This window comes from Acartia tonsa, chromosome 2 (genome assembly GCF_053477335.1).
Source record: "Acartia tonsa isolate MP-2025a chromosome 2, ASM5347733v1, whole genome shotgun sequence".
NCBI classification, from domain to species: Eukaryota; Metazoa; Arthropoda; class Copepoda; order Calanoida; family Acartiidae; genus Acartia; species Acartia tonsa.
Window position 1 is genome coordinate 16812432 of NC_137261.1, and position 25199 is coordinate 16837630.

Below are 25199 nucleotides of genomic sequence, written 5' to 3' on the forward strand. Positions count from 1 at the left end.
AAAAGATTTCTGACACAGTCCGACCTCCCCTGAACAGAAGAATATTGGAGATTATAAGAAAACAGACGGCGATGTAATTCAAGGTAACACTTATTCTAAATTATAGATTTATCAGAGATTTTAAAGATAAGACAATGAACGACAAATTGATATACACTAGATCTTTTCATGAAAATACCCTTTCTCGAATTTCATTCTTCTGCTAACCTAAAAAGTTACTTTAGGGGCCTAGAAATACATGTACAAAATTTCAGCTCTTTATCTCTACTGGCGACCTAGCGCTAGGCATGTAAAATATCAACAGATAACGGTAGCACGGCGGTTTTAACAATATCTCAGTAATGTGCAGGTTTTAAGCTCTTCTGCATATTTCAATTTATACACATAAGGCCAAAGATATTATATCCAAAAAATCTTTTGTCAAAGTCTACTCTACACCTAGCGCCAGTCAGTTTTCTAAAATCATGCATTTTATACCTGTGAAAAATGAAATCGCCAGCGCTAGGTGTAGAGTAGACTTTGACAAAAGATTTTTGGGATATCATATCTTAGGCCTTACGTGTTTAAGTTGAAATATGCAGAACACCTAAATTTACCTTCCAAGCCATTCTCTATGCATTTTAAATTTTTTAATGAAATAACGGGATTTCAAAACTGCCTTTTGAAAAGGCCTAAAAAGTATGTTTTTTGTCCCTTTTTTCACTGTTTATAGTTACAACTAATTAAGATATTATTCTCAGTTAAAAAAACATTGGCGCTTCCAGCACCAAAACCGGCAAAAACAGGCAGTTAAACTTCTGTACCCCTACTTAACCCCCTGACAGACCCCCCCTCCATTTCGGCTCCTGTTACAAATAGAAACGTAAATTTTTTTTCTGGTGGTTATGTGTATTTTTAGAGAAAATTACTTTTCTATTCATAGCGGTCAGACCGCTCCTTATCCGCTTTTTTAGCGGCCAGCCGCTAAATATTAAAACTGCTGTAGAGCAGCCAATTTTGAAGCTAAGAAAACCAAATTTAATGACGAACTATTATTTTTTATAACAAAAAATACCTTTTCTGACCATTGCTGAAAAACGACAAATAATGGAAACCGCCAATTTTGGCGGTAAAATGGCGGCGCTAAATAATATTTTTATCTGTTTTTAGTTACAATTTATTAAGATATTATTCTCAGTTAAAAAAAAAATTTGTGCTTCTAGCACCAAAACCGGCAAAAACAGGCAGTTAAACTTCTGTGGGTTACTTAACCCCCTAAAAGACCCCCCCTCTATCTCAGCTCCTGTTACAGATAGAGACATAAAACTTTTTTCTGGTGGTTAATGTTTATTTTTAGAGAAAATTACTTTTTCTAGTCATAGCGGTCAGACCGCCCCTTATCCGCTTTTTAGCAGCCAGCCACTAAATATTAAAACTATTGTAGAGCAGCCAATTTTAAAGCTAAGAAAACCAAATTTTATGACGAACTATTATTTTTTATAACAAAAAAATACCTTTTCTGACCATCGCCAAAAAAGACAAATAACGGAAACTGCCAATTTTGGCAGTAAAATGGCTGTTGGCGGTGCTAATTAATATTTTTATCTGTTTATGATCACAATAAAAGACTTCATACAAAAATTGGCTGATTAAGGTCCAGAAAGGGGCAACACAGTTAATTGTTGAAACTAATGTAACAGATTTTTATTTTAGTCAGATGCCAGACGCAGGCAATTAAATAAATTAACATTTAGAAATAGGAAAGAAAACAAAGTCATTCCTAATTAGGACAGAAGTCACTGGAAATTGATCTAAGAAAGGCTACTTATGTCCTTCATCTAACAAAATCTAACTTAAGGGAGGTGACTTATGTCCTTTGTCTGACAAATTCTTACATTAGGAAGGCTGCTTATGTCCTTCATCTTGCAAAACTTAGCTTTTCTGTCCTTCACATAGCAAAACCTCACAAAACATAGCTTTTCTGTCCTTCACATAGCAAATTCTTGCAAAACATAGCAAATTCTTGCAAAACATAGCAAATTCTAGCTACACATAGCAATTTCTTGCAAAACAGAGCAAATTCTTGCAAAACCTAGCAAATTCTTGCAAAACATTGCAAATTATTGGAAAACTTAGCTTTTCTGTCCTTCAAATAGCAAATTCTTGCAAAATATAGCAAATTCTTACAAAACATAGCAAATTCTTGCAAAACATAGCAAATTCTTACAAAACATAGCAAATTCTTGCAAAACATAGCAAATTCTTGCAAAACATACCAACTTAGCTTTTCTGTCCTTCAAATAGCTAATTCTTGCAAAACATAGCAAATTCTTACAAAACATAGCAAATTCTTGCAAAACATAGCAAATTCTTGCAAAACATAGCAAATTCTTGCAAAACATAGCAAATTCTTGCAAAACATAGCAAATTCTTGCAAAACATACCAAATTCTTGCAAAACATTCCTAGATTTTCAAATTCTTACAAAACATAGCCAATTCTTGGAAAACTTAGCTTTTCTGTCCTTCACATGGCTAATTCTTGCAAAACATAGCAAATTCTTGGAAAACTTAGCTTTTCTTTCCTTTACATAGCATAGAATTTGCTATGTTTTGTAAGAATTTGCTATGTTTTGCAAGAATTAGCTATGTGAAGGACAGAAAAGCTAAATTTTCCAAGAATTGGCTATGTTTTGTAAGAATTTAAAAATCTAGGAATCAATCTGATTTGACACACAAAAAGTGTAGAAAAGTATGAATAAATATATATGATTGATCACATGCTACCTTCTGAATAAATTTTGACAAATAAAATAAAAATGAGGGACAACAAAACTTATGTAGTACAATAAAAAAAATATGGATTTTTTTTGTTATAAAAAATAATAGTTTGTCATAAAATTTGGTTTTCTTAGCTTTAAAATTGGATGCTCTACATCAGTTTTAATATTTAGCGGCTGGTCGCTAAAAAGTGGATAAGGAGCAGTCTGACTGCTATGACTAGAAAAGTAATTTTCTCTAAAAATACACATAACCACCAGAAAAAAGTTTTATGTCTCTATCTGTAACAGGAGCCGAGATAGAGGGGGGGTCTGTTAGGGGGTTAAGTAGGGGTACAGAAGTTTAACTGCCTGTTTTTGCGGGTTTTGGTGCTGGAAGTGCCAATTTTTTTTTAACTGAGAATAATGTCTTAATAAGTTGTAACTATAAACAGTGAAAAAAGGGACAAAAAACATACTTTTTAGGCCTTTTCAAAAGGCAGTTTTGAAATCCCGTTATTTCATTAAAAAATTTAAAATGCATAGAGAATGGCTTGGAAGGTGAATTTAGGTGTTCTGCATATTTCAACTTAAACACATAAGGCCTAAGATATGATATCCCAAAAATCTTTTGTCAAAGTCTACTCTACACCTAGTGCTGGCGATTTCATTTTTCACAGGTATAAAATGCATGATTTTAGAAAACTGACTGGCGCTAGGTGTAGAGTAGACTTTGACAAAAGATTTTTTGGATATAATATCTTTGGCCTTATGTGTATAAATTGAAATATGCAGAAGAGCTTAAAACCTGCACATTACTGAGATATTGTTAAAACCGCCGTGCTACCGTTATCTGTTGATATTTTACATGCCTGGCGCTAGGTCACCAGTAGAGATAAAGAGCTGAAATTTTGTACATGTATTTCTAGGCCCCTAAAGTAACTTTTTAGGTTAGCAGAAGAATGAAATTCGAGAAAGGGTATTTTCATGAAAAGATCTAATATACACTCTGAGGATAGTGAACGCGTTTAACCAGATATATAGATAAGAATTATTTGCTAAAAAGTTTTAGAATTTCATTGCCTCGGGCCGGGGGGAGATTGGGCAAAATATACGCCCCTGTCAACGCAGTTACAAAACTTTGTATTTAATTGCCCAATTTAAAAGCAAAGCTTCATACTTGTTTTTTTTATGGACTAAATTTTTCCTTTAGATTCAACGAATTTTGCAAAAAAAAATTAAAACTATTTTAGAAGAAGAAAATGAAGAACAGAAAAACAGTCCTTTTAGAAGGTACCTTTAAATTATATATTCAATTGATGTTTAACTTTGTACCAAAATAATTGTTTGTACTATTATATATTAGAGACAAGATGGCTATCTGTCTGTTTGTACCAAAAGATCTCACTAAATGCTAGATTTCATGGTTTTAGTAGATATTCGTTTATTACAGAAAGGATTCAATCTATTTTGAGGTGTTGCTTATTGCTTAACCCTTCAAGAGAAATTGCCCTTGGAAAAGAAATAAACCCAAATAATTTATATGTTCTAAAAATTAAGGTGGTTGGCTACCTTAAGTTACCATTAAAAAGTTTTGAAAACGAACTGTTTCATTTTCATTTTTGCCTTAGAACAAACTCTGGGGGAAGTAGTAGACAACATGGTGCTAGACTGGTCAGTCAAGTAGAAATAGAGGCAGCAGCACCCCAGGTACAATAATCATATAATAATAATCCTATTATATAAAGTAGTAAGCGTTTTTTGTCTGTCCCGAAGGATCTCGCTAACCGCTGAACCGATCGGGTTCTCCATTACAGGGTAGCTTCTCATAGGTCGCTGGAAGGTTTATAACTATTTTCTTGGTGGTTGGGACACCCCTAACCCCCCAAAAAAATAAAAAATCCCCCCCAAAAAAATAAATCCCCCTCGAAAATTTCTTTTAAATCTAAAATTAGGTTGATCAAACCTCTTGGGGCATAGCCCCTGGAGGCTAGGGGCGAAGCCGCTAGTAAACAATATAGAGCTAGACTGGTCAGTCAAGTAGAAATAGAGGCAGCAGCACCCCAGGTAGAATAATCATATAATAATAATATTAGAAAATATAGATCTAGACTGGTCAGTCAAGTAGAAATAGAGGCAGCAGCACCCCAGGTAGACTAAGCATATAAAAATCATAATAGACAATATAGATCTAGACTGGTCAGTCAAGTAGAAATAGAGGCAGCAGCACCCCAGGTACACTAATCATATAATAATAATAGACAATATAGATCTAGACTGGTCAGTCAAGTAGAAATAGAGGCAGCAGCACCCCAGGTAGACTAATCATATAATAATAAAAGACAATATAGGTCTACTCTAGACTAGTCAGTCACGTAGAAATAGAGGCAGCAGCACCCTAGTTAGACAGTTAGAGTAAAACCAAAAAATTAATATAGAATTATAATAAATATTTTTATACTTTCTAGTATGAAGGAACGTTTGAAGATTACTTAGAAATGTTCATTCAGGTAAATTCTTTTACAAAAGATAATTGTAGCTTTTGCAATATTCCGTAAAATTGTGAGCAAGCTTCCAGTCAAATTAAGTCTAACTGTTCTTAATGTTGACCCAACGCATAGTATAATTAATTGCATTTCTTTAAAAAGTTTGACCTAATAAACGCATTTGACTGGAATCTTACTCACATCTTTACGGAATTTTGCAAAATCAACTATTCCCTTTGTCAGATACACCGTTCATGAGAAAGATTTACTTATATTTAACAACACTAGCAACATTGTGTTTCTTTGATACCTTTCAAAATCCTAATAGTAAATAAAGAAAAGAAAATATTAAAAGATAATATTTTTTTTTGCTGAATTAAAATTGTTAAATTTGCAGTTTATTAGAAACTCTCTATAGAAAAAGTACTTTTGTTCTTCTCTTACAATAAACCTAAATACTTTTTGTGAAATTCCTACACGATATTTCTTTTGTAATTGGAAATAGTTTTGTCAATTGTTAAAGGTTGGATGTTCAAAAAAAGATATATTTTTAGCAAAATGTTATTTTTAAAAGCTTTTGATTGTTTGACAAGTAAAAATTTTGTTAAAAGACAAAAAAAAGAAATTGTTTTATTTTCTTTCAAATGACTACATATTTCCATTTTTAATTTATTTTCAAAAAAGCTTACATTTAATATTCTGTATTTTGTAAATATATTTTTAGCCTAAAGCTCCGCTGCTATGCTATGAAAATATCAACTACAATCGTCCTTGTTAGTAGCGATGCATCAGGGAAGGATGGGACATAACGTTTTAAAATTCGTTGGCCTAACAACTTTGGAAACTTGCTTAAATTTTGATGGGTTGGTTCATTAGGTTAAGTTAAGCATTAATTGTAATATACAAAATTGGTAATATTGTGTATTATCATAGGGGATGTACATTAGGGTGGATCGATTTTGAACATTTTTCTTCTGAGACCAAAGTTGGGATCTGCAAATGATTTTTATAAGTATAATACACCTCTGGATTATTTAAAATTCATCTGAAAACCGCTGACGACCAGACATTCAATTGTATAGCTATTTGTAAATGGGTGTCAACAATTTATTGAATCAGATCTATGGCTTCATGGTGCTCCCAGGAAAGGCATTGAGAAGTAGAATCAGGAACTTTTAACCGTTTCAAAAAATCTTGTTCCTAGCCTGAGAAAAGCTCAAAAAAAACTTTATTAATTGGACAATTCTCAATAAACCTTTAAAAATAGTGTTTTTTTGTCATTTCTAAGGCTAGGAACGAGATATTTTGAAACGGACAAAAGTTCCTGATTCTACTCCTCAAGGCTTAACCTGTGAGCACCATGAAGCCATAGTTCTGATTCAATAATTTTTTTACTCTCATTTACAAATAGCTATACAATTGTATGTCTGGTCGTTGGTAGGAGGTTGGTAAATAAAGGGTAAGGAAGCAAAATATGACTTTGACTGACTTATAGTCGGAGATTCATTAACAAACTGGGGAAATGCACAAAAATATTTTGCCTTCTAGCACTAAAAGGACAATAATATAATAAGTGAGATAATAAGTGAAAAGGACTTGAATGTCGTCTTTGCATATTTTTTTGTAGCGAAGCTACTCTATAATTCACAATGTCCGTCCGTCTGTCCGTTTGTCCGTCTGTCCGTCCGTCCATAATTAATGAATTGGGGGAAACGTGATTTTCTCGGCTCCTATAAAAGATAAAGAGCTGAAATTTTTTGACAACATTTCTATTATTAAGGAGCACAATTAACTATAAAACATCAATAGCGGTCGGACTGCTTTTTAGCAGGTTTTAGGCTATTTTTATATTTTCCAAATTTTCCCCATATCTTTGGTGTTTATGGTCCGATTTTCAAAATTTTTCTGTGAAAGATATCAAAATTAAATTTTCCATCGTTTGAAGAAAACAACGATAACTGTCAGACTGCTTTTTGCAGGTTTTTGGCTATTTTTATATTTTTCACATTTTTCCCCATATCTTTGGTGTTTATGGCCCGATTTTTTAAATTTTTTGAGTTAAAGATATCAAAATTAAATTTTCTGTCGTATGAAGAAAACAACAATGGCGGCCAAACTGCCTTTTAGCAGGTTTTGGGCAATTTTTATATGTTTGACATATTTCCCCATATCTTTGGTATTTTTGGTCCAATTTTAACATTTTTTTTGCATTAACAGTTTCAAAATATTTTTCCCATTGTTATGTGCATCTAGTATGTAATTTACTTTAACCGTCTTTATCATACAAAATAAAACAAGGTTTCGTGTTTATTTTCTCCAATAAATCTATTCTTGACTTTAATAAATACACTTTAAATCTACTTCTACGTATTCCCATCCACAATTTTTTGTGCTTAGCTACTTATGGATGTTTATTAATGAAATACATTTTTAAGTGGTCACATTCTATTACTAAATTTTTAAAAATTCTTTTTCGGTCAGAAATTTTATTTAAGTTAGTTTTATCTGTTGTACATCCCCTCTTTGTCTAATTCCGATATGAACCCGCCCTAATGTACATCAATTCATCGGCCAATGACTTATCCCTTTAGATCCCTGGATGCAACCCTATAATTATTTATATTTCTAGTTTGGTTATGTGACACTGTTCAGTTCAGCCTATCCGTTGGCAGCTTTCTTTGCTCTTATCAACAATATCATTGAAATTAGGTAAAACATATATTTAAGCAGCTTATAGTGGTTAATAAAAAATGACGTAATACAGCACAAATGACCAATGATAGGTCAGTATATATTTTACCATTGCAATGGAAAATTGAAATTAGGTAAAACATATGGAAGCAGTTTATAGTGGCTATTAAAAAATTACGTCATACAGTACAAACGACCAGTGATAGGTCAGTATAAATTTTACTATTGCAATGGAAAATGGAAATTAGGTGAAAAATATAGAATCAGCTTATAATGACTAATAAAAAATGACGTCATACAGTACTAACGTATTGTAAGACGTCTTATCATAATGCACTACAAGCTGCTCCAAAGATATGAATCCAAGATTTGTAAGCTAAAATTAAAAAGAGTTTATATAGAGTTCGTCTATTGCTTTTTATAGTCTGCATAGAAGACAAAAAATGCTATAATAAGATTACTATACTTTTTAATGTTTGATGAATGCATACACTATTCTGGCTACCACAACAGATTACGCTTTTGAATCATTTGAAATGTGACAAAATTTCCTAACTATATCTTTCAGCAATCAATTTACCTAACAGTAACCCTAAAGGGACGTTTTTTCGCAGCATGCCTTTATATGGGCAGTTGACGCATAACAAACAGTTTTTAGCTTAATGTTTCTTAGATAAGCAATAAGCATATTTTTATTCATTCTTGAATTAGAATACAAATTTGAGCTGTCAGAGAGGATTGATATAGACACGGTTTACAATTTTCCTCAAAACCAGGATTGAGGCATAAGGCTTTTTCTCGTATTCATTCGAATCCGGTGGATAGGAACCAGTTCTCATCCATACGAAAAATCTATGTCTAGCATCATATTATATCCAGCTTTCTACGAATATAGAAATGTACAATCAAAAGATTAAAACCAGTTTTTTTAGCCCGTGCCTCTGGCACCTCGGGGCTAAAAAAACTAGTTTTAATCTCATAATTGTACTTTCTATATCCGCGGAAAGCCGTTTATAATACGATGCGAGAAAAAACTATTAATACACTAGTCCCCAAAGTTTTAAATAATGTTTTCTAATTCGTTGGATTAACAACTTTGGGGAATTTTGTTTAATTTTAAAAGGTTGCTTCATTAATTTGAGTGTCCAAACGTTTCAAAAACAAATTATAATCTACAGAAGGGATGATTTTGTGTATCATCGTTGGGAGTGTACATCAATTTACAATCAGCCATTGTCTTATCTCTTTATATCCCTGCCTCAAAACACAATCATTGCTTTATTGGGAAAATGATTATAAATAGATTCAGTTTTCTACAGTTAGGAGTTAGAAAATATTTCCCTTCTATTGAATAGTAATCCAATACTTTTATTTTTTTCCTATTCTACTATATTAAGTAACTAGAGGCTACTCCCCTAGAGGCCTCTAGTGGCACTTTTAATGTTTATTTTTATTTAAAATATCTAATTACAGAAATAATTGGTTTATGTTTCGTTGGAGTCTCTTTTTCGAGAGGGGTAATTTTTTTCTAGAGGCAATTTCTCCTGATAGGGTGGTGGTACCATCCCCCAAAATAGTTATAAACCTTCCCGGGACTTATGAGAAGCTACCCTGTTAAGGAGAACCCGATCGGTTCAGCGGTAAGCGAGATCCTTTGGTACAAACACAAAAACACACAGACATCCTGTTACTTTAGTATATACTAGCGGCTACGCCCCTAGAGGCCTCTAGGGGGACTTGTGGAGAGAGTCGAATTTAATAATTAAATTTCTTATTTTAGAATTTAAAAGAAAAAGTAAAAAAAAAATTGGGGGGGAAGCGAAAATTTTTTGAGGGGGGGCCCTCCCCCTCATTTTTAATTTTAGTTAAAAAAATTCAAAAAAAAAAATTTTGGGGGGGGGGGGATTTTCATTTTTTGGGGGGTTGGGGGCCGCCAAACTTTCAAAATTGTATTATAACTTTTTATTATTTGTGGCAAATAAAATGATTAAATTTAATTCAATTTAAATCATTTAAGGCTGTATTAAGACGTTGAATTTTTATAAAACGTCAAAAAAAAAACAATATGGCTACCAAATTTGGTAATGTATTATTTACTTACAAACAAAATAGTAGAAATAATTCAGGGTTAAAATTAATCTAACAATTTTGAATCAAACACATAATATGTTTCTATTATTTCATTGCTTACTGTAAAGTTTCAAGACCTATATATATAGTTCTATTCTTTCTAGAAGGTCTCACTAAAAAAATTAGTTTTCATAATATACATTACCCCGTCCCGGATTTGAAAAATTTTGTTAAAATTTTTGCCCCCAGCCAAAATATGGTTGATTTATGCATAAAAATGACCCATGCAAAATATTTTTTCTGTAATGCAAAAATTGCGATGGTACAAGCACTGCAAAGTTTTTAAAATCTGCAAAAAACCCTGTTTTTATGGCTTTTTGGGGGCTTTTGTACCATCCCAATTTTAAAGATTTTTACAAAATTTCAATTCAAGTGTGTTGATATATACCTGAAATTTACCAAAAAAAATGGGGGCAGTCCCAATTAGAACATATGAAGGTGTAGCAAGTAATCTTCCAAATACAAAATTGTCAAATTGCATACATATATAATAGGGTTGGGCCAGATACTTTTTTCGACGGATATTGGATATCTGGCTGATTTATAATGCCGGATATTCGACATTTGGCCAGATATCTAGCAAATATCTGGTAATTTGGCCGGATATCTGGTTATTCGACCGGATATCCGGTAATATGCCGGATACCAAATATGTTGCATTTTAAATCATCCGGATATCCGGTATCCGGCCAAAAAAGTATCCGGGCTACCTCTATTATATAAGTTTGATGCACAAAACTTTGCCTTCTGTAGATTAAACTTAGCGGTTGAAACGTTTATACACTTAACTTAATAAACCAACCAATCAAAATTCAATAAAATTCTCAAAAGTTGTTAACCTAATGAATTAGAAAAACAATTATAAAACTTTGGGGACAAGTGAAATAAACAGTCCAATTTCCCCTCCCTCTCTGAATTATACCAGAGTGTACCAAAAGTCTAATAATAACTGGGGAGGCAGAGCACAATGGGCTGTTAATTACACTAGTCCCCGAAGTTTTAAAAACTTTTTCATTTGTTTGCTCAACAACTTTTTAGATTGTTTGAAATTTTAATTAGTTTAAAAAGTTTAATAAGACGTTCTAACCACCTATTGTAATCAACAGAAAGGGTAAGTTTGTGTATAATCATGGGGTATACACGTCCATTTATCAGCCATTGTCTTCTCTATCTAGATCCCTGTACCCAAAGTCTAATAATAACTGAAACAATTTTATTTTTATTACATAACAAGAAATAACATGTTATTCAAGAATCTAAAGGGATAAGACAATGTCTAATAAATTGATGTACATCCCCAATAATGATACAAAAAATTATCCCTTCTGTAGATTAAGACTAGAGGTTGAAACTTTTAAACACTCAACTTAATAAAACAACCAAATAAAATTTTCTGAATTTCCCCAATGTTTTAACCCAAATGTAAGAAAACACCGTTATAACACTTTGGGGACTAATTTGATAAACAGCTCAATGTCCCCTTCCTCCCTGAACCATACAAGAGTGTATCACAAGTCTAATAATAACTAGGGAGGGAGGTGACATTGGGCTGTTTAATACACTAGTCCCGGAAGGTTTATAATAACATTTTTTTATATCTTGGCTCAACAATTTTGGAGACTTTATTGAATTTTAATTGGTTGATTCATTAGGTTTAGTGATCAAACGTTTCAACCACTATGTAATCAACAAAAAAGGGTCAGTTTGTGTATCATCATGGGATATACAAATAAATTTATCAGCCATTGTCTTATCTCTCTAGATCCCTGTACCCAAAGTCTAATAATAACACTTTCATTTTTATTACATAACAAGAAATAACATGTTACTGAAGGATCTAAGGGATAAGACTATGGCTAATGAATGGATGTACATCCCCATTAATAATACACAAAATTAACCCTTCTGTAGATTAAAATTAGTGGTAGAAACGATTGAACACTCAAATTAATAAACCAATCCATCAAAATTTATTGAAAGTCCCCAAAGTTATTAAGTCAACGAATAAGAATTATTTTCAAACTTTTGGGACTAGTGTCTTAAACGGCCTATTTTGTCCAATCTATTTCTGATACTTATTAAATGCAAATCTTTTCTATAATATGAGTCTGAACGAACTCCGTAAAGGTTAGCTCTTTTATTTAATCTAAGCAAGTTGAAATTTTTTTATTGAAAACTTTGGTTGATGATTCCTGTAACAATAAGGGATTAGAAAGTGTAGCAACTCTGCAATCGGTACTTCTGCTTTATAGCTTTAGTTTTTGATATATTGAAGACGTAAGTTTAATGCAAAATTATTGCCAGTTTCCCAAGTGCCAAGTCGAGCACATACCCCCCCCGCCCCCCCCCCCCATCTCCCGACCTTGAAAAAAGGAAGGGATACCTTCTAGTTTGTTTCTTAATTATATAAGGTCAGGTTAAGATAGTTTATATTGGGTACCAGGGACCCTTGCAAGTTAATATAAGGAGGGAGGGGTTGTCAGTGATTAAAAGACACTTTGAGGGAAAGCACCGAACATCTTTTATAAGCTAAGAAATCTTTTTCCATTAAGTTAATACAAAATTAACAGAGATAAACAATGAATAATGACACATAAAAAGATAAATTATCTAATTTTCACAAGAAGAGCTTCTCCATAGTACTTTCTAGCGGTAACGCTCCTAAAGGACTCTTGGGCACCTGAGAGAAGGGTCGATCCTCTAATTTTATTTAAGGGTAATAACTGAAACATTCCCTGGATCTATCAGAAACTTTACTGTAAAGAAGAAACAATTGCATATATATATAATAGGGTTGGGCCGATACTTTTTTGGCTGGATACCGGATATCCGGTTGATTTCTAATGACAGATAATCGTTATATGGCCAATTACCGGATATCTGGCCGAATAAAAGAACATCAGCCGAATAACCGGATATCTGGCCGAAAAACCGGATATCCAGCCAAATAACCGGATATCCGGCCAAATAACCGGATATCCGGACGAATAACCGGATATCAGTCCAAATAACATTTATTTGCCGGATATTTGGCATTATAAATCAGCCAGATTCCAGTATCCGTCCAAAAAAGTATCCGGCCCAATCCTATTATATATGTATGCAATTTTACAATTTTGTATTTGGAAGATTACTTGCTACACCTTCATATGTTATAATTGAGACTGCCCCCATTTTTTTTGGTAAATTTCAGGTATATATCAACACACTTGAATTGAAATTTTATAAAAATCTTTAAAATTGGGATGGTACAAAAGCCCCAAAAAAGCCATAAAAATAGGTTTTTTTGCAGATTTTAAAAACTTTGCAGTGCTTGTACCATCGCAATTTTTGCATTACAGAAAAAATATTTTGCATGGGTCATTTTTATGCATAAATCAACCATATTTTGGCTGGGGGCAAAAATTTTAACAAATTTTTTCAAATCCGGGACGGGGTAATATACATGCATAAAGGAACTAAAATATAAATTCATAGTGGTGTCTGTAGTACTAAAATCATTCATTTCATTACAAAATAATAATTGTCAAACTAAAAATAAGGTCAAAACATTGAGAAAACAAAGCTAAACAATTAGTGATTTCAACTGCCATCTGGTGTCAAAATCAGGAACTATTTGATCCTTTTCCTTTTTAAATTTATATAAGATCATTTTAATGCGTCCTTATTTATCAATATGTCATTTAAATTATTTAATTAATAAAGATGACTTATTACAAATAAAGGAGTTTTTTTAATTTAAGAGAAGCCCCAGGTGGTTTTAGGCTGTTCTAAATTTAGATTAAGTATTGGGATGGTTTAGGGCTATTGCTTGGCTTTTCTCTTCAAAACGGTTTATTTTACTTGTAAAAGAAATGACGTCTTACAATAATAATAATGATAGGCCAGTATACAGTGTAATTAACCAATCATAAAATGTACCATTTGTCATTTGTATTGTATGACGTCATTTTTTTTATAGGCACTATAAGCTGCTTCTTTCTCCTCCTTTTTCAGAGCCCCGGGGTGCTAGGGGTACGGCCGCTAGTCCTTATAATAAAGTAACAGGATGTTTGTTTGTCTGTTTGTACGTGTGTTTGTTTGTTTGTACTGAAGGAGATCACTAACCGCTGAACCGATCGGGTTCTCCTTAACAGGGTAGCTTCTCATAGGTCCCGGGAAGGTTTATAACTATTTTGGGGGAGGGTACCACCACCCTCCCAAGAGAAATCGCCTCTAGGGTCGTAGCTGCTAGTAATATAGAAAGCAATTATGAAAACTTTGTTTTTTCGTTAATTAAGAAAATATACTTAGTGTATTTACATGTTTAAAATCTGTAAAGAGATTTTCATTAAGAAGAATGTTCAAACCGTAGTGAATATGATATATCAGGGTTCTTAAGGGATAAGACAATGGACGATAAATTATTGTACATCAGCAATGATGATAAACAAAAGTACTTTAATAATTATTATAATAAATCTATAGTTTAAAATAAGAAAAATATTTTCGTCATCCCAATTATTGCGTTGGTTTGATACTGTCGTCCATCTTTATTCATCAATATTTCATTCAGTTTTAGCGTCACTTTTATACATGGATCTAACGGGATATGACAATGGCAGATAAATTGATGCACATTCCCATTGATGATACATAAATTTATCATTTCTGTTGATTAGAATTAATGGTTGAAAACTTTGGACACTTAACTTAATAAACCAACCAATCAAAATTCAATGGAAGTTCCAAAAGTTGTTAAGCTAACGAATAAGAAAACGTTATTAAAAAACTTTGGGGACTAGTAGAATAAACAGTCCTATGTCCACACCCTCCCTGCTTTTCCTATTCATTATTTGGCTGTGTGTTAATATAGCTTTTATATTTTCCAGATTTTACTTGATTTTTAAAGATTTAATATTAAGCTCAAGGATAATCACATCTGTAAGTAGCGCAGTTATAAAACAAAATAATAATATTTTATCCTTATAATAAAGTAACAGGTTGTTTGTTTGTCTGTCTGTTTGTCTGTACCGTAGGATCTCGCTAACTACTAAACCGATCGGGTTCTCCTTAACACGATAGCTTTTGATAGGTCCCTGGAGGTTTATAACCATCCCAAGAAATATCACAAAAAAATCGAAATTTTTTTTAATAGTATCGCCTTTGCGCAAAGACTTGAACGCAACATAGACAATTTTTTCTCAAATTATATATTTGAAATAAAAAAAAACATTTTAAGGGCCACTAGAGACCTCTAGGGGTATAGCCGCTAGTTATAAATATAACAGTAAAGTGTTATACAGAGTAATTATATGTGACAGTATGAATATGTATGCTTAGCAAATGTTACAATGAAGTGGCTTTTGTCAGCCAAATAAACAAAGAAAAAAATACAGATGAAAATTCAAAAAAATTTAAAGTAATTAGAAACTCAAAGCTTGACTTTCTTATTATGTACTTTTCCGCATTGATGGACGGACTAACATACTGTAATTATAGAGCTGCTGTGCACTTTTGATATGAATAGTTTGAAATATGTTGATCAGCAGTTTTTAAGAATAGAAATTCTCTACTTAAAAGATCCCAATACTTTTTTCTTCATATTCTTGAAAACTCTAGTTTAAATAATTTTATTTAAGATATTTGTATTTTTACATCTTAGAATGTACTTTCATGTGATTATTTTAAGAATCAAGTTAAGTAGGACACCTGCCATGCATATAATCATTATTAGCTGATTGAAATTAGATAATAAAAGGAAAGATATGGGAAAGAAGGTAAAAATTCGGTCATGCGGTCCTTACTGACCGAAAGGAGGACATATATACACTAGTATTTATAGAGTAGCGTCGCTTTAAAAAAAATATAATCCATGAAACAATAATATATAGATATACGTGGATATTATGACAGGAGAAAAATTGTCGTTAATTTTGCTTGCTATTTCTCTTGTCAATTATTGATCAGATCTAAATCCAGTAGAAGGGAAGGGATGGGGTAAAGGGCATGATGTGGATATCGTTATTTTAGCCCGCTACAGGGTCTACTTTATTAAGGAACAGGAAAATCTGGTGTAATATCTAAGTAATAACATATTCATTGAAACAACCTGATGTATAATTATCTTTTTAGAAGCGATGCCTTTAAACTTTGTTTTATCCACCAGAGGCCTTTCCCCCAGAGAGTTGCTAACATTGGATCCTGGCATACAGCTATGGAGGCTATGGGAGTTATAGGTAACTCTTATACAACTCTATATTACTCTAATATTGGATCCTGGCATACAGCTATGGAGGCTGTGGGAGTTATAGGTAACTCTTATACAACTCTATATAACTTTATTATTGGTTCCTTGCATACAGCTATGGAGGCTATGGGAGTTAAAGGTAACTCTTATACAACTCTATATAACTCTAATATTGGATCAAGACATACAGCTTTGTAGGCTATGGGAGTAATAGGTAACTCTTATACAACTCTATATAACTCTAATATTGGCATACAGCTATGGAGGCTATGGGAGTTATAAGCCTAGTTCACAAAAGACAAAGCTTGACCTCTTGAAATTTCAGGTCGACCTAAAGAAGTTTAAGGTTGACCGATTTTATAAAGGCATTGGTTAGTTGTACTTGTTTAGGTTGACCTACAGAATATATCGGTCGACCTCTAAAAGTTGTTTGTGAACTGGGCAATAGGTAACTCTTATACAACTCTATATAACTCTAATATTGGATCCTGGCATACAGCTATGGAGGCTATGGGAGTTATAGGTAACTCTTATACAACTCTATATAACTCCAATAGTTGATCCTGGCATACAGCTATGGAGGCTATGGGAGTTATAGGTAACTCTTATACAACTCTATATAACTCTAATAGTGGATCCTGGCATACAGCTATGGAGGCTATTGGAGTTATAGGTAACTCTTATAAAACTCTATATAACTCTAATAGTGGATCCTGGCATACAGCTATGGAGGCTATGGGAGTTATAGGTAACTCTTATAAAACTCTAAATAACTCTAATTTTGGATCCTGGCATACAGTTATGGAGGCTATGGGAGTTATAGGTAACTCTTATACAACTCTATATAACTCTAATATTGGGTCCTGGCATACAGCTAAGGAGGCTATGGGAGTTATAAGCCTAAGTAGAAAATTGTATCTTTATTTTAGGTATTATGGTAAACTGTGGACTGATTGGGATACTGGGGCCAGTACACAGAATATTTCCGGATATTACTCCCCAGCAACAAATTATTCTCATTGTAGTTTTAGAGGTAACAAATTTTATGATTAAGTCAGACCCCTAGTCCCAGAGAGAGTGGGGACAAAAGCGTGTTTATTATACACTAGTCCCTTAAAGTTTTATGATAAGGTTGTCTTATTCGTTGGCTTAACAACTTTGGAGACTTTACTTTACTTTTGATTGGTTGATTCATTAGGTTGAGTGTTCAAACGTTTCAACTGTACATAGAACCTGTATATTGAATATGTCATTGTCCGGATATTACTCCTCAGCAACAAATTATTCTCATTGTAGTTTTAGAGGTAACAAATTTTATGAAAAAGGCAGACCCCCTAAAACACACAGAAAGAGGGGACAATGGGGTGTTTATTACACTAGTCCCTAAAGTTGTCTTATTTAATGGCTTAACAACTTTGGGGACTGTACTGAATTTTGATTGATTGGTTGATTAAGTTGATTGTTCAAACGTTCAAACTGTACATAGAATATTTCCTGATTTTAAATAGTTAAAAACAAACAACAGGTAAATGTGCGACAGACTTACAGATATTAAAATTTTCCAGTATGACTTCAAAACCGAAAATGACACTATGTAATAAATAACTATTATAACAGATTTATTTCATAGATGTTTATTCAGAAAACAACCCCCCCCCCCCCTTTCAATGACCTTTTTCGTTTGCTAGCAAATTGTTTTATGTTACTTGGCTGTGTTGATATTCCCGTTACCATTGGTTGATTTTCAATGACCTAATTGAGAGTCGGCACTAGGTCATTGCGTTAGAGAAATACAGTTATTTAACCTTTTCTCCCTCTAGTGTTTTACTGTAATGTATTATCAACCCTGTTTTTTTTATGCTTCGCTACTTGTCAACCTTGTTAACTTTTTTAGCATGTAATGTTACTGATGAAATTACTGTTGAAAGCCGCGCTACCGGACACACCCTATTGGATCATCCAACAGATGGCTAAAACTGAATTTAAAAGAAGAGAAGTGGAAAAAAGTCTTTCTGGTCAAAGGTATAAAAAAAGAAAAAATCGTGACAATTATGAAACTACAATGAATATTGATAAAACTCAAATAAATTCTAACCCACTAAGAAGTGAATAATTGTTGATCAACGGATAATGTAAGTTAGATAGCAAATATTTAGTGTTATAGAAAATAAACATATATTAAGACTAGGGTTGGGCCGGATACTTTTTTGGCCGGATACCGGATATCCGGCTGATTTCAAATGCCGGATATCCGGTAACCGGCCGGATATCCGGTCGACGCCGGATATCCGGCAATCCGGCCAAATTACCGGATATCCGGCCGGATAACCGACTAAATTACCAGATATTAAAGTAGTAAAAAAAATTTCTTCAGAAATCTTATAGGAAATTTACATAAAGTTAAACTTATTCAGAAAAAATGTTCTTCTAGCTTCAATAATAAAAAAATTATAGCCATTTAAGATTTTAAAAAGCAGAGATTTTTGGTGTAAAGTATAAAAAAGTACAGAGCCGGATATACGGCCGGATAGTTTCAATATCCGGTATCCGGCCGGATATTAAAAATGGCCGGATATCCGGCCACACCGGATATCCGGCCCAACCCTAATTAAGACAGTAAAATATTACACAATGGTTGCTTATACAGTATAGGGAAACTTTTTAGTCGTCTATCTCGATTAGCATCCGAGAAAATAACGTTTCCCCACTGTAACAGTGAGGTATTAGTTGGTTTTAATGAATGTACTTTTCTTATTTTCAGAAGTTCATCATTGGAGGGAGAGGACGAAGCTGGAACTGGGGGCGAAGCTACTCCAAACATTTATTCTGATTCTGTGGAAATATTAGAGTCACCTGAAACTGAAACTACAGAGGAACAGCAACAAACTAGTGTGTAAGTTTTTGTTGTTATATTTTTCATGGCTATTTTTTTTATAAGCTAAGCTATTTTGTAATCCACTTTATTTGTCCGTCAGTCTGTCCATAACAGTATGATGAAAAATTGATTTTCTCGGCTGCTATTTAAGATAGAAGGATGAAACTTCTTGTCAACATTTCTACCATAATGTTGCATAATTAACTAAAATACATCCATGGTGGTCATACATATTGATAACTTTTTAGAGCCACAAATGCCGAAACAGAGGAGTTTATAGCCACTTTGAGTAATCTCAAAGATGTCAACCCTTTCAACAGACCTCAAACAAGGTACTAGGTTTCATTTATGCATTAAACACGCTATGTATTTTAAATATAAATCTTAAAGGTCTAAAAGGCTTCATAAAGATTATTTTTCTGCCTCTGCTTGTGTGTCTGTATGTAACGATTTCTTGGCTTGATCGATGTTATTTCTTGATTTTATTTGATTATCCGTTTCATCAGGAAAAAGTTCACTTATCACCAAAATCTCGTACTTCAATTTTTGGATCTACTGCAGTTCATGGTAAAATATTGCTGGTAACGAATGCTTCCTGGTTACTGGCAATATTACAAGAATCCTGGGTCCAGCAGCACGCATATTTCCCTAAATCCCAGGTTCCTGTTAGCTGGCAATCTGCACATTTTCCAGGTTACCAGCAATGACAGAAGATTACTGGCTTACAGGAGTTTTTACCCCATACCCTTTTTCACAATTTCTTAGGGGGTAAAGCAATGCTTAAAAAGGGACAGTGGCTTCCAATGCTGTGAAACTAGCTGTAATTACTTTATATACATACTTAAAAGAGGTAGGAGAAAGGGGTTGGGGATCTTCACCTACAAATTTACCTGCTTTTATTTTAAATTTCGCTTTCGCGCCAAAATTTGAATGGTATCCATCAAAAGTGCCCAACGACCTAACAATCAATACCGCCTCTTTGTTTTTATAATAAATTAAAAAGATGGTCTTTATTTTAATCGTATTTGCAAATGGAATTTTATTATCGTCTAATAATAAAGAGATTTTAATTGGTAGATATTTGATTTAGGAGAAAGTATGTAAGTTCCATCTTGGAAATGTAGGTCGCTACGAAGTCCATGATAATATATACGTCTCTATTTCTCACCCTTATTTAAAAAAAACGTAGTTGCAATTTAACAAGTATGACCACATCCATAAAAGCGAAGCTCTAGAGTGTCAGAACTGAATAATCAGAATATAAATGTATAAAGGACGATACAAAATTGTCAGTAATTTCTTGAAAGCTGATTAATACAAGATAATGTTCAAGAGCATACTTACTTTTTTAGGACTTGATTATAAAGATGTTTCGCTTATAACATTGTACTTAGTTGTCATAGGAATCAGTATTAAAAAAATTAGATTAATCGGACAATAAAAACTTGCTGTTTAAAAAAGTTAAAAAACTTGTTTAAAATCATGGACGTACGGAGATTTTAGAAATGACGGTGGTACCTAACTACATGCCTAAATCAACGAAAGCCATCCGTTCTGGAAAGACGTACGGACGGACGGACTCATCTAATTATAGAAAAGCTACGCTTTTAAAAATGGGTAATCACGGTTATTACAAAAGGGTAAGCACTTTATTAAAAAGCTAGGGGAAAGTTGAAAGGGCAAAGTTAGGGGAAAGGCAAACTATCGCAACATATAAATATTGGCAATTCTAAACAACCACTCACAGTCAAATACAGGATAGGAAATAGGAAACATCACCAGCCATGCCGCCACAAAGTTTGTCTGTACATTAAAATACGTCAATAGGAGAAGAAGGAGGGGGGGGGGGGGAGTTAGAGAAATTCTTAGCACATTTATATTATTTTATAAAATAGTTTAGATAAGAATTAAAGTTTACAGAACTAATCATTTTATTATCCCCGGAGATCCATGGATATTCTTTAATAAAGAAACATGATGTCTGTTTGTTTAGCTGTACCGAAGGATCTCGCTAACCACTGAACCGATCAGGTTCTCCTTAACAGGGAAGCTTTTCATAGGTCCCGGGACGGTATATAACTATTAATTTTGGGGAGGGTACCAGAGAAATCACAGAATGCTTTTTTTCGTACAGACTTAAACGCAACATAGACAAATTATATAAAAACGGGTTTTTGGGATTCAACTCCCACCTCTTCAAGTGCCCCTAGAGGCCTGTAGGGGGCTTAGCCGTAAGTTTATGAATATTTAAAAATCAATTTGTTTATAGTATATGTAAAGACATTATGTCCATTTGATTTACTTTTTATTACAGCCTTACAGTAAAATATTCAGAAATAAAATTTATTTTGAAATTAGCTTGTCGATATTATGTTAGCAATGCCCACTATAATTAAAGCAATAGTCGATGGAATGTCTACAATTTTACACAAGAATATTTACTAGAATATAAAAATTAACAAGTTAAATCTTTTCAAACCTAATTTAAGCAATCTTCTCAAATATTTATAAACATGGACTTAAGGGCCAATTGTACAGTAAATTCGAAGCTGTCAAATCACAAAAGCAAATGACTGAATGAAACAAATTTATCAATATTTATATGACCCTTTTTTCATATCCTTACCCAATTAGTACAGAGTAGGATCTACCCCCCCCCCCCCCCTCCCACTACCAAAACCCTTACCATTGGTCTTTCAGACAAACATGCCAAAATAGCCGCTTCGAGTAGCGCGCTATCAACCTCTATTTGTGGGGTAAGTGTGATAAAAGGGTAATGGGAATTAAAAAGGGAAATATTGCTTTTTAACAGGAATATTTCAAACCTGCCAGAGTCCAGGAATGTGCATAAATTGCCAGCAACTAGGAAAGTTAAACATTGGTGGCTCCAGAAATATTTCTTGTTATGCTAGATCCAGGATTCTTGGAATATTGCTAGGAAACAGGAAGCATTCGTTACCAGCAATGTTTTACCATGAACTGCAGTAGATCCCAATTTTTTTTATAATTGGATAATAGTTATTTACCGCATCACATTATAGACAGCTTTCAGCGGATGTGAAAATGAATAATTATAAGATTTTATTATTTTTATTTTAATATTTGTGGAAAATTGACTGTAATACGGTGCTTTTTTCTAGAACCGGTTCTATTCTAGCGGATATTAATCGGTTTCGAAGCCAAACTTGAAATAATTGTTATTTTTGTTCAGATCTAAGCTTAGTACACTAAGTATATCCCCAGTGAATGAAAGCTCTCCTGTTCCAAGCACAAGATCAAGAGAACCAGGTTTGGAGATATTTTAATCTAAGCTATAGATATTATTCATTATCTAATTAGTAATTATTTGATTTTACTGTAAATCAAAGTATAAAGTCTTAATGTATGTATCTCCATAGACATACAAACTAGGGTTGGGCCGGATACTTTTTTGGCCGGATACCGTATACCGGATATCCGGTATCCGGATAGTTTCAATATCCGGTATCCGGCCGGATATCAGGCTTACGATCGATATCCGGCAAATTACCGGATATCCGGCAGTAAAAATCAGTCGAATATCCGGTATCCGGATAGTTTCAATATCCGGTAACCTACCGGATATCGAAAATCCGGATATTCTGCCCAACCCTAATACAAACATCCCTTTATCTCCCTAAAACTTTAAAACCCTTCATTTTGATCACCTCAAAAGTTTTTGAAATACATTATATTACACCCCTTATTAAGTTTGGACGTCTCTGCGTGTTTCTATAAAATTGTTGGTGAATGGAAGACAAAAACTAAAGAATTATGTCCTGTCTGTCTGTCCATGTAAATTCGTTAAATCATTTGTTTAATTAGGAGTATTTAGTTAATATTTTTTTGCTTGGTTCAAACACCATTGAAATTTTTAAAATCTTTTTGTAGACGATGAATTTTAAATTGATCTTTGTTTATTTCTTTTCAATATTTTCTAAGCTAGTAATGGAAATGTGTACACAAAAAAAATTGGTGAAATATCATTGAATGTTGTCTTATCCCTAATTCCTTGTTTGTAGATGAATGTGAGAGGAGGTATTTGCATATTCATGAGACCGATAATTCTAGGTATTCATACAAAATTAATTTTTAAAAATAATAATAATAAATGGCCTATTATAAATGTCCAAGTTTAAGTAGCAAAAAGAAGGTAAGTTTTCGCATAATTCCCAAGGGTTGTATTCAAATGTAAATGTAAGTCAAACTGGTATTAATTATGGACCATTTCGTATATATATACTTTGACTTAATAAGAGCATTTGACAACAACCCAACTTTGCGCAATTACGCGAAATAAAATGACCCTCTTTATCCTTATCTAATCCTTCAAATTTAGTACATAGTTGTACCCAGGTATAGCAAAATAAATAAGTGTTAACCCTTGCATAGGAACCCAGATAAGGTTAGGTTAAAATTGGGTTGTTAGAGATCTCTGCTGATTTTTGCAGTTTTGTATGAACAAAATGATTTTAGCCAGCCAAGAAATACCCTTTCATTAAGAAATTCAGCCAGGAAAATTTATACCATTAATTTTAAAAGCTGACAAATGTGCATCTTGGTTTTGGCGTTCCTACCTTAGAAAAAAGACCTAATCGTACAAAAGAAAGACCTAATACTACAAAAGACCTCTATTACAAAGACCTAATCCCGCAAAAGACCTCTTTTACAAAGACTTAATCTTACAAAAGTCCTAATTACCTAACTCTTAACATTAGACAGCCTCATTGTTTAAAGGGCGAATAAAGGTTGAATATGATATTAGCTCAAAAAAACGTGCCATTCCTTAGATTATAAATAACTTAAAGATATTGACATAATCAATTGTATAAGTCTGTTAATGTTTATCTGCAGTTGTGTCTTTTTGCAATTGTGCAACAATTTGCGTTTGTCAATATGAAGAAGGGATGACACACAGCTTTTTGTATTCTTAGTATAGAGGCTACTCTATAATTAGCCAAGTCAGTGTTTAATAAATTTATTTAAAAAGGAAACATACTCCTTTATCATAGAAAATAATCTATTTGGAAGAAACAGATGATTATAGGGTCACTTAAAGAATTAATCAAACTGAGATATAAATTTGTGAAATGTAGATCCACAAGAAGACAAGCATCAGAATCTGATATATTTAACTCATTAAGGTAAACTTATTAACTGCAATCATCCATAAAAGAAAAGCTCACAAAAAAATAAAATAAATCAATTATGACTGTGCTTTCATAGCTTAAAACCGTTTTCTAGATCCGATCGCAAACAAACAACTTTTTATTTAATAATAACGTGCTAGCGGATATGCACATAGGGGTACTTGTGGAGGGATGGTGGGAGTTGACATCTATATTCAATTTTAGTGTATTGAAGAAAAATCAGTGGTTAGTGTTATTCTTCCGTGCAAACAAACAGACAAACATCCTGTTACTTTATTAAAAGGATTATCCTTTTTTTTGTAGAAATGAAGAAATGTCACAGTATGCAATAACTAGCTCCAGTGTACCTGAATCAAGCTACAGACTTTTCTCATCAGGCGAGATCTTTAATCAACATTTTTAAAATTCTAACTGGGCTTAGTGCCAGAGAGAGGAGACAATGGGCTGTAAATTACACAGTCCCCAAAGTTGTATAATAACATTTTTTTATTCGTTGGCTTAACAACTTTGGGGACTCTAGTAAATTTTGATTGGTTGGTTAATCAAGTTGAGTGTTTGAACGTTTCAACCAATTATTCTAATCTACAGAAAGGGCAATTTTGTGAATCATCATTGGGGATGTATGTCTATTTATTGGCCTATTGTCTTCCTTCGCTAATTAACCATTTTCTAGGTGCACTAACTGGTTCAGCAACATCAGTGCTAACAGAGAACAGTCAGATTGGTGGAGAGAGGATTATTGTCAACAGAATTGAAACACCAAGCATCATTGAATCCGCTTCAGGAAAATTAAAGATCAAGAACAATATAAAGTAAAAAAAATGAAAGCAATTTATAAAAAAAAACATAGGAGGGGGTATTTTTATCTAAGCTTAGCTCCTTGG

At 33.2% G+C, this 25199-nt stretch overlaps 1 protein-coding gene across 1 annotated transcript; it reads left to right on the forward strand.

The window, feature by feature from the left end:
* The first annotated feature begins 5001 nt into the window (after positions 1 to 5001).
* Positions 5002 to 25131, forward strand: LOC145312409 (uncharacterized). The gene is made up of 14 exons (XM_080151645.1): positions 5002 to 5052; positions 5205 to 5246; positions 7852 to 7931; positions 16158 to 16261; positions 17202 to 17305; positions 18167 to 18294; positions 19034 to 19165; positions 19396 to 19479; positions 22359 to 22435; positions 23188 to 23236; positions 23642 to 23678; positions 24260 to 24309; positions 24619 to 24692; positions 24989 to 25131. The coding sequence occupies exons 2-14, from the start codon at positions 5235 to 5237 to the stop codon at positions 25129 to 25131; spliced, it is 1074 nt and encodes a 357-aa protein (XP_080007771.1). The 5' UTR covers positions 5002 to 5052; positions 5205 to 5234.
* The last annotated feature ends 68 nt before the right edge of the window (positions 25132 to 25199 follow it).